Raw genomic sequence first — 16,758 nt, forward strand, 5'->3', positions numbered from 1 at the left:
GCACACACATATACACACACGCCTACACAGCTTCTGCCTATATCGCTCTCTCTCTCTCAAGTGCTTATGTTCATGTCTCTTCCTCTGTCATAATGTCTCTTTCATACGCTCAATCTCTCCCTCTGTCTTCCCGCTCTCGCACACAAACCCTGTTTTGTTACCGACATACCAAGTCATGCAGAAAACACAAGGGAAGCTTTTATTCCTTATTTTTAATCCTGGGACACAAACAGCAAAATGTAATAACCTGGGACAAAAGTGCTGACATCTGAAGATGACTTTGGCATGCTGGCTTGGACTGCTAGGCTGCAGATGAAATGAACAGAAGAGACAGTACTGAGGGAACCTACCCCTTTCACTATGCCTTTTAAGAACTGTGGAATAGTGGTAAGAGAAACAGCTTTGGGACAGTGAGGGGACTGGTTCGATACCTTCTACGTCCATGGCTGAGGCGCCTTGAGCAAGCACCTACAAGCCTCAAACTGCTCACTGGGTGCCTTGAAGTGTGCTCACTTGGATGCAATAAATGAAGAGAACATATATGTATATGTGTGTATATATACAACAATCAGGCATAACATTATGACCACTGACGGGAGAAGGCAATAACATTGACCATCTTGTGACAGTTCAATGTTCTGCTGGGAAACTTTTGGACCTGGCATTAATGTGGATGTTACTTAGACATGTAGCACCCACCTAGACCAGACCAGACACCCCCACCCCATAGCAATGACACTCCATTTCCAGTTAGGGGCCGTCCACACGGAGACGCTTTTTGGTCTAAACACAGATGTTTTGCATCGTTTTGGCCGATCGTCCACACGAATCCTGTAAACGCATTGCCCTAAAACGCACTTCGCAAACGCACCTCTTGCGTTTTCGTGTGGACAGGGAAAAACTGAGAAGTGCGTTTCAATGATGTCATCGCCACACCCCTCGAGCAGCCTTCCACCTCTTATATCCCGCGAGACGTCTCATAACAACATCAACAACAATGGCGGACTACATATCAATATCTTCCTGCTGGAGAAGATATTGAGCCTATTATGGTTACTAGGGCAAAATATCATTTCTCCTTGAGTTTGGTTTCTTCTAACGCCGATTTGTAAACAGCGCTCAAGCTTTATGCGCATGCTCCGCCTCTTCCTCTCCGTTTTTGGTGAATTTCTGAAACTGAAACAGCGCCACCTATAGGCCTGGATTATGAAGTAGCGTTTTCAGTCGTGTTGAAACGGATCCGTGTGGACGCAGATATTCTTGAAACGATGCCAGGGAAAACGGAGGGGGAAAAGATCGTTTTCGTACGTGTGGACGTGGCCTTAGACCACCACCTCTGGTGTCTCTACATCTTTTTCACACCTTATCCATGGCCAACCTTTTCTTTGCTCCCCTTCGTTTGCTCTCCTCCCATATCCGTTCTTCTTTTGTCTCATCTATTCCGCCTTCCTCCTCCCCTCTCTTTTACTCTCTTCATCTCCCCTCTCTATCTAAACCTTGTTTGCATGCTTCTTGACTCTGCTTCTTGATTAGGAAGATCGACCAGCACGAGTCTGCCAGACACTGGGTAAAATAGCCAATGAGTCTTTCAAGAGGTTCCCACGTAAATAGAGGGCTGAATCCAACTCTTCAATTACAGATAACACGTTCCCACCCTTGCATTTCAAACACTATTTAACCACAGGGAGAGAAAACAGAGATGCGGGCCAGTGACACATGAGGTCAGCCTTGAAGGTTGAGGAAACAGCAGCAGCACAGAGGACGTACTTCAGCGTGGATAGCAAAGGAGAGCTAGATTGTCTTGTTCTGGCCACTTTATTCAATGTACAACTCGGACTCTTACGTAATCGACAATTTGTGCAAGCAACGAAGCCTGTCTCCTCATAGACAGCAAGAGCAGTCTAATGCACAGCCACAGGGACTAAAATAGTTAGTCATGTGTTCATTATCGCTATCCTCTTTTAAGTGCTCACCTCGTATCCAGAAACATTAAAGAGAAGAGGACCTTCGAGTGGGTCCGTGCAAGTGTGGGTGTGTGCGAGCGAGACAGGGAGAGAACGAGAAACAGAAAGAGAGAGGGGGAATGAGGTTGTGGGATTGTGATAACTTCAAAGGTTATTATTATTATTACTGCAGGCTGAAGCCATGCTCTGGCATCCCTCAAGCTTTGATCATTATGTAAAGCTGTTGTGCTCGGTGCTGGCACTGAATACATTACAGAGTGGATAACCAGGGAGTGTGCAAGCAAGCGCACATGGACCAACACATTGACTCAGCTCCTAAGTGTCTTCCGATTTTAAAATAACACACAGCATCATCTCTAAAGGACAAACAAAGAGCAACATTAATCTCACCTTGATGTGTGATCTGGACAAGAGGACTGGAGAGGTTGATATTTAAAGAGGTAGTCCATCAGTTTTACACATTTAGATCGGTGTACGTATAGAGAGAGAATGTCTACTTTGGTTCTGGAGGAGTTTTGTCAAGTCTGAGAATATTACTACTCAGATTTAATTTGAAGTCACATTTGTAACAGACAGCCTGAAATGAAAAACTGGATGAATGGGGACTCAAATAGTGGCCATTAGCGTGCAGGGGAGGGTAGGTAGCTGGTATCAAAATGCACCATGACCCAATAGAAAATTAGATTTTTTTCTTAACATGGGATATGTTATTTCTTATTATTCTATATAGTACAATTGCACTGTAGCCTGAAAGGAAACTAACGTCCCCATCCAACAAACTTGGCCTGGAGTCACTCTGTTGGGAACTGATTATGCTCTGACTAATCAAATCATTTTGTGTGGTGATGGGCAGAGTAACAAAGTAACAGCAATAGTTGTCATACACATAATCTGAGCAGCATGGAGCTGATTTTTTTTTTTTAAACACGATGGCTCTGATTGGTTGTAGGGCTCTCAAATTGCGTGCAGATTTATTTTCTTCTCTGTACTGGTTGAAACTGACCCATAATGAAATCCAAATGGCCATGTTACCGGACTCATATTATGATAAAGGTTGAGTCTAGCTACGGCAGGCTAACTGCACTGTAACTTCCTCCTTGTTTATCAGACTTAAATTAATGATTACATTCACTATGAATTAATGTGCAGATAAATGGCAACTATGTTTTGGCAGGGCCAGCCTTGATGTACAATCTGCTGCCTTATTGCAATTGATTTAGGAGGGGAGTAAATGCCAAATGTTGGAAAACTATCATTGATAAGATTATCTAGCACATAATGAATGATTTGTCAATAAAATGTAGGAAAAGAAAAGGAAAAATGCCCATCATGGTTCCCCCGTACCACACAACATGACTGACTATGACCTCCGAAGCCATAGGATTTGTACAACCAACCATCTAAAACCCATAAACGTTTAGTTACAACCACAAAGAAAGCAGCAAATCTTCAGCAGTAAAAAAAAAAAAAACTTTCAACATAATTGCAGAGTAATTTCCTGCTACGATAATCCATTAATCTACACAAATGCACCAACTCAAGCTGTTAACACTACCCTGATCACCGGCTAGTTGCATCCTTTATATGTATCAGTGACAAAACAAAGATAATCTGCAACCCACATCCACTGCACCTCCAAATCATGGAGGCTGAACTTTATTAACCACCACCACCGGTATATGTCCCCTGTTCTAGGACAAAACATAGTCAGCATTAGAGGTTTTGTACAACATGTTATTATTACCCCTATTAATAGAGTGTTGCTGTTAGGGCGATTATGAGCTTAGGAGGGGAACCCCAGCTCAGACGGCCAAGCCACCACTTTTAATTTTCGTCTACACATTCTAATCCGAAAGCCACTCTCAAGTTGAAAACAAGCCATCTGTTCCAGCCCTCACCTGGCCTACATTAGCCCGAGCACACTCCAACTCTGGCTGGCTGCAAGGAAGCAAATACCCGTCCTGCACTGTCATCATCACTGTCATACAGTGGAGGGAATACAGTAGTGCTACAATAAGAAGGGATGCTGTCACGGTAACAGTGAAGAAATGTAGCAGCGTGAGAGTTAAAAGGCTGTTAACTCACCACTGAGAAGCACACACACACTGAGAGCCCCTGTACGGCTGAAGATGCATCACATTCATGTTTTTTTTTTTTTTTCCCTTCGACCTCCAGCCACTGACAACAAAACCTCCTCGATTAAGCAACAATGACAGAACTGAAAGAAATAAGGCACGCACAGGCCTTCGGAATCTGTTTGCAAGATGCATAAGGTGTGATGCCCACCCAGTTCAATACCAAGGACAGCGGTCGACGCACGGAGAGCCTGACAGCCATGACAACACATGCACTACAAAATGACAGATTTATTTCTGCACGGATGCATCGTAAGCAGCGACACGAACCTGCCCCGAATGACAGTGCTGTTTCAGCGTGAGGCATTAAACCCTCGGACAGAAAGCTAGAGACACAAAGTAAACCCTCAGACGAGCATTTCGCCTAGCTACGGCGGCTTTTTTTTTTTTTTTTTTTTTTTTTTTTTACCCCCCTGCAAGAAGAGGCAGCAGCCACATTTTCGCCAAATCGCATCGTCAAAGCGCGTCTTTCGAGTAAAACGTTCCGCACCTACCTGCTTGTCTCGGGGTCGAAGAGCTCACATGTCCCGCGGCTTATTTTGGTCTGCTATTGTGGATATTGGTAGTATGGTGGGCACCGTTATGTGTCTGCCAGCGCCATGTTATTATCACTAAGTGGAGGACTGTGCGGTCCTGTGCGCTACATCCGGGCTGTTGAGGAGAGCGAATGAGCGCAGTTCGTGGCGGCGGAGAGGGCGGAGAGCGTTCTGGATATGTAGAGCACCTGTGCAGCAGAGAAGGGACAACTTCCAGTCACGTCGGTGTACTGTGCACCTCAACCAGTCACGTCGGTGTACAGTGCACCTCAACCAGACCCACACACACATTTACAATAAAGCACTGTCCGTCATACAACTGCTTTAGTTGCTTGGGGAGCCTGGTTTACAGTAAATGTTGCCTTAATAACCAATGATAAATGGTGGAAACAGCTTAAAGTAATGGATAAATGAACTGTTAGCTTAAAGTCATGATAAATGGTTGGTTGAAATAGTTAGCTAGCTTAAAGTAATGATAAATGATTGGAATATTTAGCTTAAAGTAATGACAAATGATCGCTAGCTTATCGTAATCATAAACTGTTGAAATATTAGGCTTAAAGTAGCTAAATGCTTAAAATATTTAGTTGAAATAGTTAGGCAATAGCTTAAATGCAATTGGTTGAAATAGCTTAAAGTAATGACAACTGGTAGAAATAGCTTAATGACAAATAGTTGAAATAGTAGCTTAAAGTAATGACAAATGTAGAAATAGTTAGCTTAAAGTAATGACAAATGTAGAAATAGTTAGCTGAAAGTAATGACAAATAGTTTGCTTAAAGTAGTAGCCTATATGGTTGAAATTTAGATTAAAGTAATATAAACGGTTGAGCTTAAAGTAATGACAAATTGTAGAAATAGTTAGCTTAAAGTAATATAAATGGTTGAAACAGTTTAAAATAATGACAAATGATTGAAGTAGTTAGCTTAAAGTAGTGTACATGATTGAAAGTTAGCTTAAAGTAATGTAAATGGTTGAAACGTTTCGCTTAAATTGATAAATGATTGATATAACTAATAAATAGATTAAGTACATAGCTAATAACCTAGATGGCCCACAAGAATAGGCTCAACATTACTTTTAGCTGATGGATAATGTTGAAAAGCGGCTAATAGTAATAGATAAACATAAGAGAAATGTAGCTGAATAGTGAGGCAAAGGAGTAACTGATAAAGGAAAATGAGAGTTGTATTTAATGCAAAAATGCTAACAATAAATACCTAGTGAAAATATGCTCATTAGTAATGCATACATGATAAACCAGCAAAAAGGAACACATAAATTTTTTAAATGTTCTGAATGTTAAATGGTTGATACCCAACTAATGCTAATGAGGCACATCAGAAGACAAAAGTTGAAAGCCACAAACAACTTTGGACATCTTTATCTTAAAACACTCCCAGACAGAATTGGGTAGGGCTGATAAATGAATGCATTATGACAATTTCAGTTATTTAAATACACTGGCTTCCAGTCTCTTTGCAAAATGTAGAAGTGCCTGGCCCCAGATTTGTTTTGTGATAACTTCAAGTTTTCTTACATGTCTCCCATTCTTAATGTGTTAAATATAGATCTTACACAGATTTGGCAAAACTGAAATAAATGAGTAACAAAGCATTCTAAATATTTCTTTGTTGTAAGTCTTAATTCTTAAATAACTGTTATCTCAGATTTAAAAGTTGTGTCATTTTCAGCAGCTGATAAACATATCCTAGACAAGTGTTTCTCAAGTGACGGTAGACACAGGCTGCAGTCCTAGAGCTTTGAGGAGACTGTGACAGCCTCTGCCAGTTCCCACAGTGTCACAGCCCTCATTGATCTCCCATCTTGGTTTCTGGCATGCTGTTTGTGGCGCAGGGCTCTTCCCCAGACAGTGAGTAAATGTGGAAGGGCACCAGTCGGTTTGTGTCCTTAATGTCTGATGTGTCCTTTTTAACTGAGGAGGAAAACGGATGAGGTGGCCAACAAGTCCCTGTGTTGTTAAACACTGGGATCAGTGAAGGAGTTGTTATTATACGTGGTTCTTTTCCTTTGGCTCAAGAGCTAGATGAAGTTCAACACTGCGTGATTGGCTGATATTTTTTACCAGCAGGTCATACAGGTGGAGAATGCATAGAATGTATGAGAAGTGCATTCCTTCTCTCACTATACATATGTGCTACATATGTCAAACCACTGTACTGTAGATCCATGCTTGCAAAAATAACTTTTAAAACGTACACACTCTTCCTCAATATTACCTTCTCCCTTGCCCCACTGATTTGTCCTCTTTTGATTATACTGCCCTTGCCTGCTCTGTCTCCCATGCAGCCTCCCTGCCACCCATAAATCCCATTGGGAAATGTGAGCCTGGTCTCTGAGCAGTGGGAACACCCCTTGAGCTCGGGACTATTCCAGGCTAAGCAACACTTATTATGGGCTTTATGGACAGCCACATCTATCCTTCTCATATAGCCACATGGGGGGTGAAGGGGGGTTGGGGGGGGGGGGCATGAATGTTTTTTTTTTGTTTTTGTTTTTTTTTGTTTTTTTACAGTAAATGAGCTTTCAGTCATACCATACACCGATCAGGCGTAACATTATGACCATCTTCCTAATATTGTGTAGGTCTCCCTTGTTCCTCCAAAACAGTTGTGACTCATCAGAGAATGGACATGGGCCTTCTGAGGGTGTCCTGTGGTGTTGTTAGTAGGGGGCTTCTGGGTCCTATGGGTTGAGGGGAGGGGCCTCTGTGGATCAGGCTTGTTCCAGTACATCCCACAGATACTTGATCAGTTTGGGATCTAAGGAATTTGGAGGCCAGGTCAACACCTTGTGCTGCTGCCATCAAGGAGTGTCATTGCTATAGGATGTGTGTGCCTGGTCTGGTCTAGGTGGGTGGTACATGTCTAAGTGACAGCCACATGAATACCAGGTCCAAAAGTTTCCCAGCAGAACATTGTATTGTCACAAGATGAGAAATGTTATTTATTTCTCCTGTTTATTTCTCATGTTATTTATTTCTCCTGTCAGTGGTCATAATGTTGTGGCTGATCGGTGTACATGAACTACTGAACTACTTTATTTGGGGTGGATCGACAGGTTGTCATGGTGAGCTAGAGATGAAGAGTATTTGCTTTCTGTTACTATTTTTACCTCTCAGGAATGAAAATCATTAGAAATATTTGCGAGATATGTGAGCCCTAAACACACATAACATCTCTGAAGTGTGTTCATGCACTCCATTGAGGTGTTACTATCAAAAAATCCTAGTTCCAAAAGAAAGACAACAAGCAAGACAGTTGAAGTGGATTATGCTGATAGTGTGACACCAGTGAAAACCACTAAACCAACCACATTGCAAACAATCCACATACAGGGTGTTGTCTCAATACATTTTGGTGTGCATTATCACTTTTTTATGGATTACAGTGCGTCATCTGATCATTGTTTTTGCTTTCAGCCTCCTCGGGTACACTGGTGGTTTGTTATGATTACTGTGAAGGTGTCAGCTGCATAGAGTAAACAGACAATCCTTTTGGCCTTTCATGGAACAAGATTGTAGTTACCACATGACTACAACCACCCGGGAGAATTTGACATCCCCATCTAGTGGTGGATTGTGGGAGGTTTCCAGAGTGCAGCCGGCTGTAAGTTTTATTTATGGCTGTTGGGTATGACTGAGACAGAAGCCAAGGCCTCTCGGAGTAAAACACTTCAATCCTTTGTGGCATAAATCTGTTCTCGCAGTGGATAGTCGACATGATGATGATTTTTTATGCACACATAAACACCCTCAGGTCCCTTCAAAAACATGCTACTGTCCCCATGGCAACTGTAGTAATATCACTGTCTGAAACCATCTCCCTCACTCTTACTCCCTCTTACCCACTCTTTGATATTATCTCTCTTTTTAACTCATTCTTTGAAGGCACAAAAGCATCTTTAGCTCTTGGTGAGAGCTGCCACACCTTATTAATAACCACTTTGACTGCGGGCACACACTTACAGTATAAACGTTACCCACTGTTACCCACTGGGATTGCCTTGTATAGCTGTCTCTTTATACTTCAATCATCCAGTTATTGTGCATTTAATAGGAAAGAAGTGGTTAAGGGAACATGTAAAGAGAGGCACGGCTTACGAGTGTTGGAACACGGCCCAGAGCTTATCAGAGGCTAATGCCACCGTCACTTTGGTAAACCCTGCTCCTGCCAGGATGTTCTCTTCTGCCTAACAGCAGCATGCCTCACGCTTCCCTCCTTTTTCCACAGCTCCCTCATTGGTCGACACTACAGAAGGAGATCTCCTGCAAGAGACATCATTACTCCCTCTCCCATCAAACAGCATATGTCATGACCACATGGTAAACATCCACTCAAATGAAGGCAGTAATGTGCTCTCAAATTCTAATTGAGCTGCATTTGCGGCATACTGGGTTGAATTTTTATTGAATCTTTTTTTTTCTTTCAATCATATTATGATGGACTGAATAAACTGAAGGTCGAGGAAGCGTGTGTTGCCAGTTCAGGCTCTTGACGGGCCAAAGAGGAGACAAACCATCAACAAAATTTTCTGGATCATTTCTTGGCAAGAAGCCTATTCTGACAATATGCTGCTCAAGCAAAACAATTCCCTACGATCCTCACAGGATGTTTCATTTTGTGGTGGTCAGTGTGACAAACAGCTGATTGTGTGTTGAGTATATTACATAAGGGCAACAAAGCAACATGTGGTGAGTGTGCAGCTATGGCCCAAGTCTGGGCTCAATAAATGTTCACACTGCAAAAGTGTCCTTGAGCCGCAGTTTCATTGATGCATCCAAGGTTATTGATACTGATCTGGTGCCTTGCATAGAGAAATACACACTTACCAGCAAAGTCTTTTATTTGGCCTAAGAAAGTCATTTGTAACTGTGAGGTCAGACTTTTAACTATGGTCCATTTTGTTAGCCACTTAGGGGCAGCGAAACAAGCAGTGAACGGTGACCCTCTAAACCTGATGTAAAAAATTTACTAGGAAGTAGTTTCCTGTTAACACAACGAGCAATCCATGTGAATTGCTAGTATTTGGAGTTGTGTTCCTGGCAACCTGATTAATGTCAGTCCAGTATTAAGTCTTGTTCCCGTTTTGGTCCCCACCAACTTCAGGTTGATGAGAACAGCGAGAGCAAATCAAGAAGTAAAAAAAAAAGGTTAAAAAAATGAAAAAAAATAAATAAATGCTAAAAAAAAAAACATACCAGAACTAGCCTGCAGTAGCCAGCTATTCGGATTTCATTATGGGGAGTGTTTGAACCGTCCCACTGGAGTATTATACGTATGCTTCTCCACAAATGTCTTAATTGCTGTTAATTTTTCATGCTTTACATTTCGTTGTCAATGCCTTTTACAACAGACACAACAAAGGAAACTAATACTTTTAGATTCTAACAGAATTTAATGGAAACAAAGCCAACTTAATTACACCTAGATGAGGCCCACACAAACGATTTGATTGGCCCAGCAGATCTCACCTTTAACCAGAAATGATGAGTTCCAAACGGAGCGACTCCAAGAGACCAAAATTCGCCCAGTAAAATTTTATGGGCAGGGGAACTTCAAGGTTACTTCCAGGCTACAGAGCAGAATTCAGTAAATATCTGTTGTTGTATGCCTGATGACAAGCAATCCATTTAAATATAAATTATATTTTTTTTGTGTTATTAAAAATATAAAAATATGGACTTGCAACTTTAAGTTGTACTCAGCAAAAATGATATGCTGCTCTAAATGACAAGTAATATGTCTGCCTTTTTCATGTGATGGCAAATATAGCATATTAATAAACCAAGATACTGACAGCTAAATAATTACTGCTGTTATATTTTCTGCATTGTTCACTGTTTGCTGTAAGACAGTCCTGTTGCGCTTGGCCAAATGACAGACGTTCATCTGTTTATTATCTAATTCTGGAAACAATTAAAAAACAATAGAAAAAGAGCTGCACAATTTGCCTCGTAATGGCTTATGGGAGACGATGAGACATTAGAATTTAATCAGCCCACATGCTCAATTCAACCGATCCTACTGCTGCCACGCACATACGCACAATGCCAGAGGCTGCAACTTCATAAAAACTGACTTCTGAAAACATGGCCACGCCCTTTAGTCCTCTTATGCGTGGTGACAGTGGCTACAGCTGGGCTCCCGAGGTCAGGCCAAAGGGTGCTCTCATACACTCATGAAGAATTAATGAGTGTGACTGCTGGTGTGAACACGTGTCTTTGTGTTGTAAGCGTTTGCACAACGTTGTGGCTGTTTGTATCGGCAGAAACAGATGTTAAGTTTCAATTGAATTTTACTGTTCAAAATATCATAAACAACAAACATCAGTGTGGCAAAGTCTTACACATTAGCAATGGTTTATCACTTTAATGTGCCATAAGAGAGGAACACTGACATCACAAAAAAATTAAAATCATTCCGTCTAAGCTAGCTAACGTTCCACAGTGTTTTTTTTTTTTATGAGGAACTACAAAAATCTTACTAAAAAGAACTCATGTTTGCTGAAGTGTATAGGTGTTTAGCGATTGTTGCTTGGATCCTTGGAGTCAGTATACTCTAATGCCCCATGATGCAACCACCTGCAAACAGGGAAGCGTCTATTTATAAAACCAAACTCCTACCAGTGAGAAATGTAGCCGATGGAAAAAGTGAGAGAAACGAAGTGGACCGAGGCTGGACATAAATCATTGCATTGATGAATGTAAGCATTTGCATAAAAGTCAACTTTTGCACGAGTAGAGGAGAGTGTGCTAAGTGGCTGTACTTTACTCAGACTTTTTCAAGTGACTGCAGCAGTAAGTTATACTTGTAGGTTAAAAACCAGGATGGCTACTCCCCCAGCATTATGGAGCATTATGTCTTTGCATTCTGAGAGGTTCAGCCATGTCTGACATTTTTCTGCTCAGATGATGGGTAATCTAATAATGTTGTCAGGACAGCCACAGCAGTTGTGTGAGTCCAAATATATAAGTGTTTTCTGTTATGATGCCGTTGCCTTGGGGATTTATTGGATGATGGCGTGTGCCCTGAGATCTTTCTTGTTTATCAAAATACCAGAATCGGTATTCCCTCATGAGGTCAGGCACTTAGTTAATCCACTGTTCACAAACTCAGAAACTCCCAACACTTAGAATCAAACATAAAATTCACCTGGGGATGAACCAGATTTTTAGCTGTCAGTGCCTGGATCATTTATCCATACAGAGGGCCGCATTGAGCCTTGACACTTATTTGTGTATTCGCAGTAATTGTGTTACTCTGTGTGGCCTAGAGAGACATGGCATGACTGTTGCACAGTCCCATGACTGCTCAACGGTGAAGTGAACCACGTCAGCACAAAAACGAGCCATTGTGCTGTCTCTGGGCCTACTTTAGGTAAAATAAAGGGAATGTCATCTGGCGGACACAACATTTTTCATCAGCATCAACAGTTTGCAAAGTCAAAACTCTTTTTTAAAAAATGATGCATTACAGTTTTTCTTGCTGTCTTCCATTCAACAACAAAACTTAACAAAACTTCTTACATGGTGTCACATGCATATAATAAAAATAACATGGACAAAATTAAAATCCCCCTCTCCTGCACCTTAAAAATCTCAGCAACGCACAATATGTTTTTTTACATATTTTTTGACACACAGGGAGTGGCGTTACCCTGACAACGGAGTGATAAGTGAGGAGGGGCCGACTGCTGAGAGGATTTCATGCTATAAAAGAGTGCTTCTTTGTGTTGGCCAACCCAAGCCGACTGACCGACTGCTCTCCAGCCTGCAGCCTGCTCCTGTGTGCACCTGAGGACTGAGACAAGAAAAGGTAAACTCCTATTCTTCTTTTTATCCGTCGCAGCTTTCATAAAAAAACAGTTTAGTGGATCAGAGCCAAAGTGGTACATTTAATTGAATACTCAAACATTTGCGCTGAGCAACAGGAGAAGAACTCATTCCCTGTCTGAATCCTGGGATAACGTTTTAAATGTTGCCCCAAATCTTATGCTATAAAGTGAGACGTGTGCACAGCGAGGCAGTGCACATGAAAAATTAACAAAACATTTATTTAAATATTATATACGTATGTAGCATATTGGGGAGATTGATTTTGATTAATTGAAAATGTCAGTTATGAAGGTGATGTAATCAAATGTATGTATGTGTGTAATCAAAATCAAGGCAAACGATCAACATATACAATTACATATAACATGTTAAAAGTTCTCCCTTAACATCCATTTAGATCACTCATATTACTTTGTGAGAAAAGCAACTATTATACATTAAATACAGGAAGTAGAATTGTCTCAGCAATAGCAAACATTAAGAAGCATGAAATACAAGCGTCTAGATAGTTACATAATAACTGAGTCTACTCACAAGGTCAGCTATATATTAGAGGTCTATAGTGGATTCTAAAGAATCGTTGCTGTTGCACATTCCTGCCCATAAGTCACTGATATAACTCAGACAAAATGTGCCATTGTGTTTCTGCATGACTCAGGAAGTTTTCTGTGGTCATCAGTCAATTACAGCATCCCATGGTGTTCAGTTAGCTTTAGCTGTCAATGGATATGGAGTCAGGACAATCCTCCAGTGTTCACATTAGCTGGCACTTTGGCATCTTGAAAAGCTGTAGAGTCCTCTGGTGGCCGCCTGGTGAACTAGTTCTTTTCTCTGGAGATTGTGCTCAGATCAGTTTTTATCATTCCGTTTCCTTACCTTTGTTAAAAACAAACTTTAAAAGTTTGTTTTAGCTTTGTCCTTTAATGACATTTTATTTGTTTTGTTGTTTATTTTTCTGTCCTAATAAAGTCCTCTGAGGCTTGTTTATGGTTTAAGGAAATGTCATATAAGTAAAAGTGAACTTGATCTTGTTCTGGCAGGCAGCATGGATGTAAGTACTTCGCCATATTCTCAGATCTCTACACTGGTAAGAATGACAAACCATTGCTATCTAAATATAAATGCGTAACTCTTTGCTTATGTCGAATGGCCATGTTTGCAACTGCAAGTTGGTGTCCTCCATCCTATCCACCCTCTCTCTTCCACGTATGTCCCTGCTGGCTCCTGACCCTTCTCTTTCTCCATCCTCACCATCTCCTCCTCCTCTGTCTCAGCACTCTGACTCTCTGTGTGGCACCTGCCCGTCGTCTGGTTCTGCCCCACAGCCTAACGGCCTCTGGCCTAACATGCAACAGTCAGGGGGTGGGTTCCCTGCGTGGCCAGGACAGCCCACTCAGCCTGCACCGTGCTGGACTGGCCAGCCAAACACACCCTGCTGGCCTGGGACACAACCAGCTCAGGTCTCTGTCCCTGGTCCAGTTGCGGTTTCAGCTCCCACTCAAGTCATAACACCGCCTCCAGCACCAACCACAACTATGGTCCCAACTTCAGCTCAAGTTCCAGTTCAAGTTCCAGCTCAAGTTTTTGCTCCAGCTCCAGTGCAGCCTTGCCAACCATGCTGGCCTGGTACCCAATACCAGCCTCTCCAGCCACCAGCTCCCATTCAAGCTCAAGTTCCAGCTCCAGCTGCAGTTCCAGTTGCAGCACCTACCCCTGCTACCAGCATCCATCCAAGTGCACCAGGCTGGCCTGGCCACCCTGGTTGGCCTTACAACCCAGGACAGTCAGGTTGGCCTGGCCAGAATCCATCTTTCATGCCTCCACACTGGCTCCCACCCACATCTGGACCTCTAGTGAGTCAAAAGCGAGGAATCTGAATTGTACACATCTCACAGTGCATTAGGTTGTTTAACTGTGCTTGTCTCTTTGCTGTTTAGAGCGTGCCATACAACTTGAACCTGGCCCGAGGGGTGTATGACAAAATGATGATGACTATCTTGGGCCATGTGAAGCCTAATGCTAAAATGTAAGCTTATTCCTATTAATATGTATCTTTAGTTGCTAATATACTTGAATTTTTGTTGAATTAAATATATGGACCCAATAAATATTTTACCATAACGTAGTGGATACAGATGTTACACAGAAGTACTGAATTTCATGTAGCATACACAGAAAGAAAAAAATAATAATAATCAGCTTGGTCTCCCACAGGTTTACAGTGAACTTTCTGAGAGGCAACGACATTGCCTTTCACATCAACCCCCGCTTCAGTGAGGGGGGCAAACAGGTTGTGGTCCGTAACCACAAACTGGGTGAGCGCTGGGGCCCGGAAGAGAGGGACCTCAAAGGGCCGTTCCCTTTTGCTCTCGGGAGCCCTTTTGAGGTGAGTAGAAGAAACAGGAATCTGACACGGGGCAGTGGATTCAGAAAATAGGTGTAGAGATGCTAGTGTAATATGCTAATCAATAAATGATTGCCACATTTATTTGGACAGGTATTCATTAGATTGCAGAGAGATTTAAACACCACACAATATTAGTGCTAATAATAACTAATAAAGTGATACTAACTAAAACTAACAACCTTACAAAAGGTGCAGTCAAAGTTGTACAATGACATGTTTCAAAAAAATCTACACGTGGTGCATTTAACTGACTCTAGGCCACTTTCTCATGGTTAACGTCAGGCTAACGCTTGGAAAAGATGGCAAGGCTTGGATAGCCACTTGTGCAAGCAGGTCCTAGATAATGGAGCTGCTGTACTGCAGGGAGGCTCCTGGAGGTCAGTGGGGGTCTCATGTTGCTCAATAACATCAATAACTATCATGTCTAACATGCATCGCAAAGAGGTGACTAATCTGAAGAGCTAATCCTGTCTTCATGTCCAGCAGTCTTTGTGTCTACGTTTACTGGCTCCAATTACCACTGCAGTGTGTTCATAGTCTCTCCTAAATCATAATACCATAGTGCCATAATAATGTGCAGTATATGGCACGAGTTAAATCATCAACCTACTTGATGGGTAATCACATTAGCCCTGTAACCTTAAGAATTTTCTAACTTACTCTAAATTTATGTTAAATTTAAATTCTTGGATTTTGTTCTTCATTGTAACCCATACATTATTACGTTATTATGGAATGTCAGGTGAAGATTTGGCCCTACTAAATAACTGTCTTTAAATAATACAACTGAACTGTGTATCGTGTACATTACTTGGGCATGGCATGCATGTCAGCTCACAACCTTGATGGCAGTGCTACACTGTTTACGGTTTGCTCTCTTCCAGATGAAGATCCTGTGCACTCCTGAAGCCTTCAGGGTGGCGGTCAACAACATCCCGCTGTTTGAGTTCCGTCACCGCGTCAGAGAGCTCAACCGGATCGACAGAATCAACATCTTACATGACGTCGTCCTCACCTACGTCAACGTGGAGACACTTCCTTAAGAAATACAGCGTAACTGATACAGGAGCATGTATCAGAGTGTGACTTTGTGTATACCAATGTGTTGTCAATGCAGCAAAAATACATTATACACCATTGATATGCTGAAGCCTGTAGGAACTAAAACTTTGCAATTAATTTATCATGATACTTAAAGAAGGAACAAGTAAGAGTGTTGGTGTGTTACATGTTATTAATAAAGACATGAGCTGAGCTCATTCTATAATAAGAAGCTCAATGACTTCCTGTGCCTAATCTATTAATACATACATGCATTACTTTGTCACAAAAAAAGATGCTAATGCTACTACTGTATTTATTGTGTAGAATATTTTCTTTATTATTAAAACGCTACTAACTGAAATATGTATATAACAAAGAATTATGTGCATTTTAGTATTAAAATACAAATTATGTCTATAAGATGGGTTCTGTTAACTGCAGTGATACCTAAATAAAATGTAAGAAATCCTATCCAGCGTCTTAACTATTTATTTTTAAGACAACAGTGCAACAGCTTGAAACTGTAAAAAGAAGAAAAAAAAAATCTCTTTCGGAGAAATACAAAATTTCAATAGAACATAAAAATCAGCACAAATAACATAATTATTGCACCAAAGCTACATTTACAACAAAGTGTGAACAAACATCTGAATTGCACTGATGACAGAGGAAGCCTTAATACATCAGTGGCTAGCATACGTATTTCTAGGTCCTTCAACTGACACTTCATCTGTAACCTCATACCTCTGTATCTTATTCTTGAATCTGAGCTTCCCTTCCTCCAACCCTCCTACTCAAGCACGCTCTCTCCTC

General features: G+C 41.5%; 2 protein-coding genes across 2 annotated transcripts in view; one reads left to right on the forward strand and one right to left on the reverse strand.

Annotated features, from left to right (window-relative positions):
* The window catches only part of pak5 (p21 protein (Cdc42/Rac)-activated kinase 5), a 69,668-nt gene extending 64,983 nt beyond the window's left edge, over positions 1-4,685 (reverse strand). The window contains exon 1 of the mRNA XM_084559839.1: positions 4,594-4,685. The gene's annotated coding sequence lies outside the window, so the exon portion shown is untranslated. The remainder of the gene's footprint in view (positions 1-4,593) is intronic.
* Positions 4,686-13,539: 8,854 nt separating this feature from the next.
* Positions 13,540-16,286, forward strand: LOC311498882 (uncharacterized protein; the record flags this gene model as incomplete). Its single annotated transcript, XM_084559654.1, has 5 exons — positions 13,540-13,581; positions 13,769-14,347; positions 14,432-14,520; positions 14,709-14,880; positions 15,786-16,286. The coding sequence occupies 5 exons, from the start codon at positions 13,540-13,542 to the stop codon at positions 15,942-15,944; spliced, it is 1,041 nt and encodes a 346-aa protein (XP_084415780.1). The 3' UTR covers positions 15,945-16,286.
* Positions 16,287-16,758: the final 472 nt, after the last annotated feature.

Source organism: Chelon labrosus (genome assembly GCF_963514085.1).
Source record: "Chelon labrosus genome assembly, chromosome: 14".
Lineage (NCBI taxonomy): Eukaryota > Metazoa > Chordata > Actinopteri > Mugiliformes > Mugilidae > Chelon > Chelon labrosus.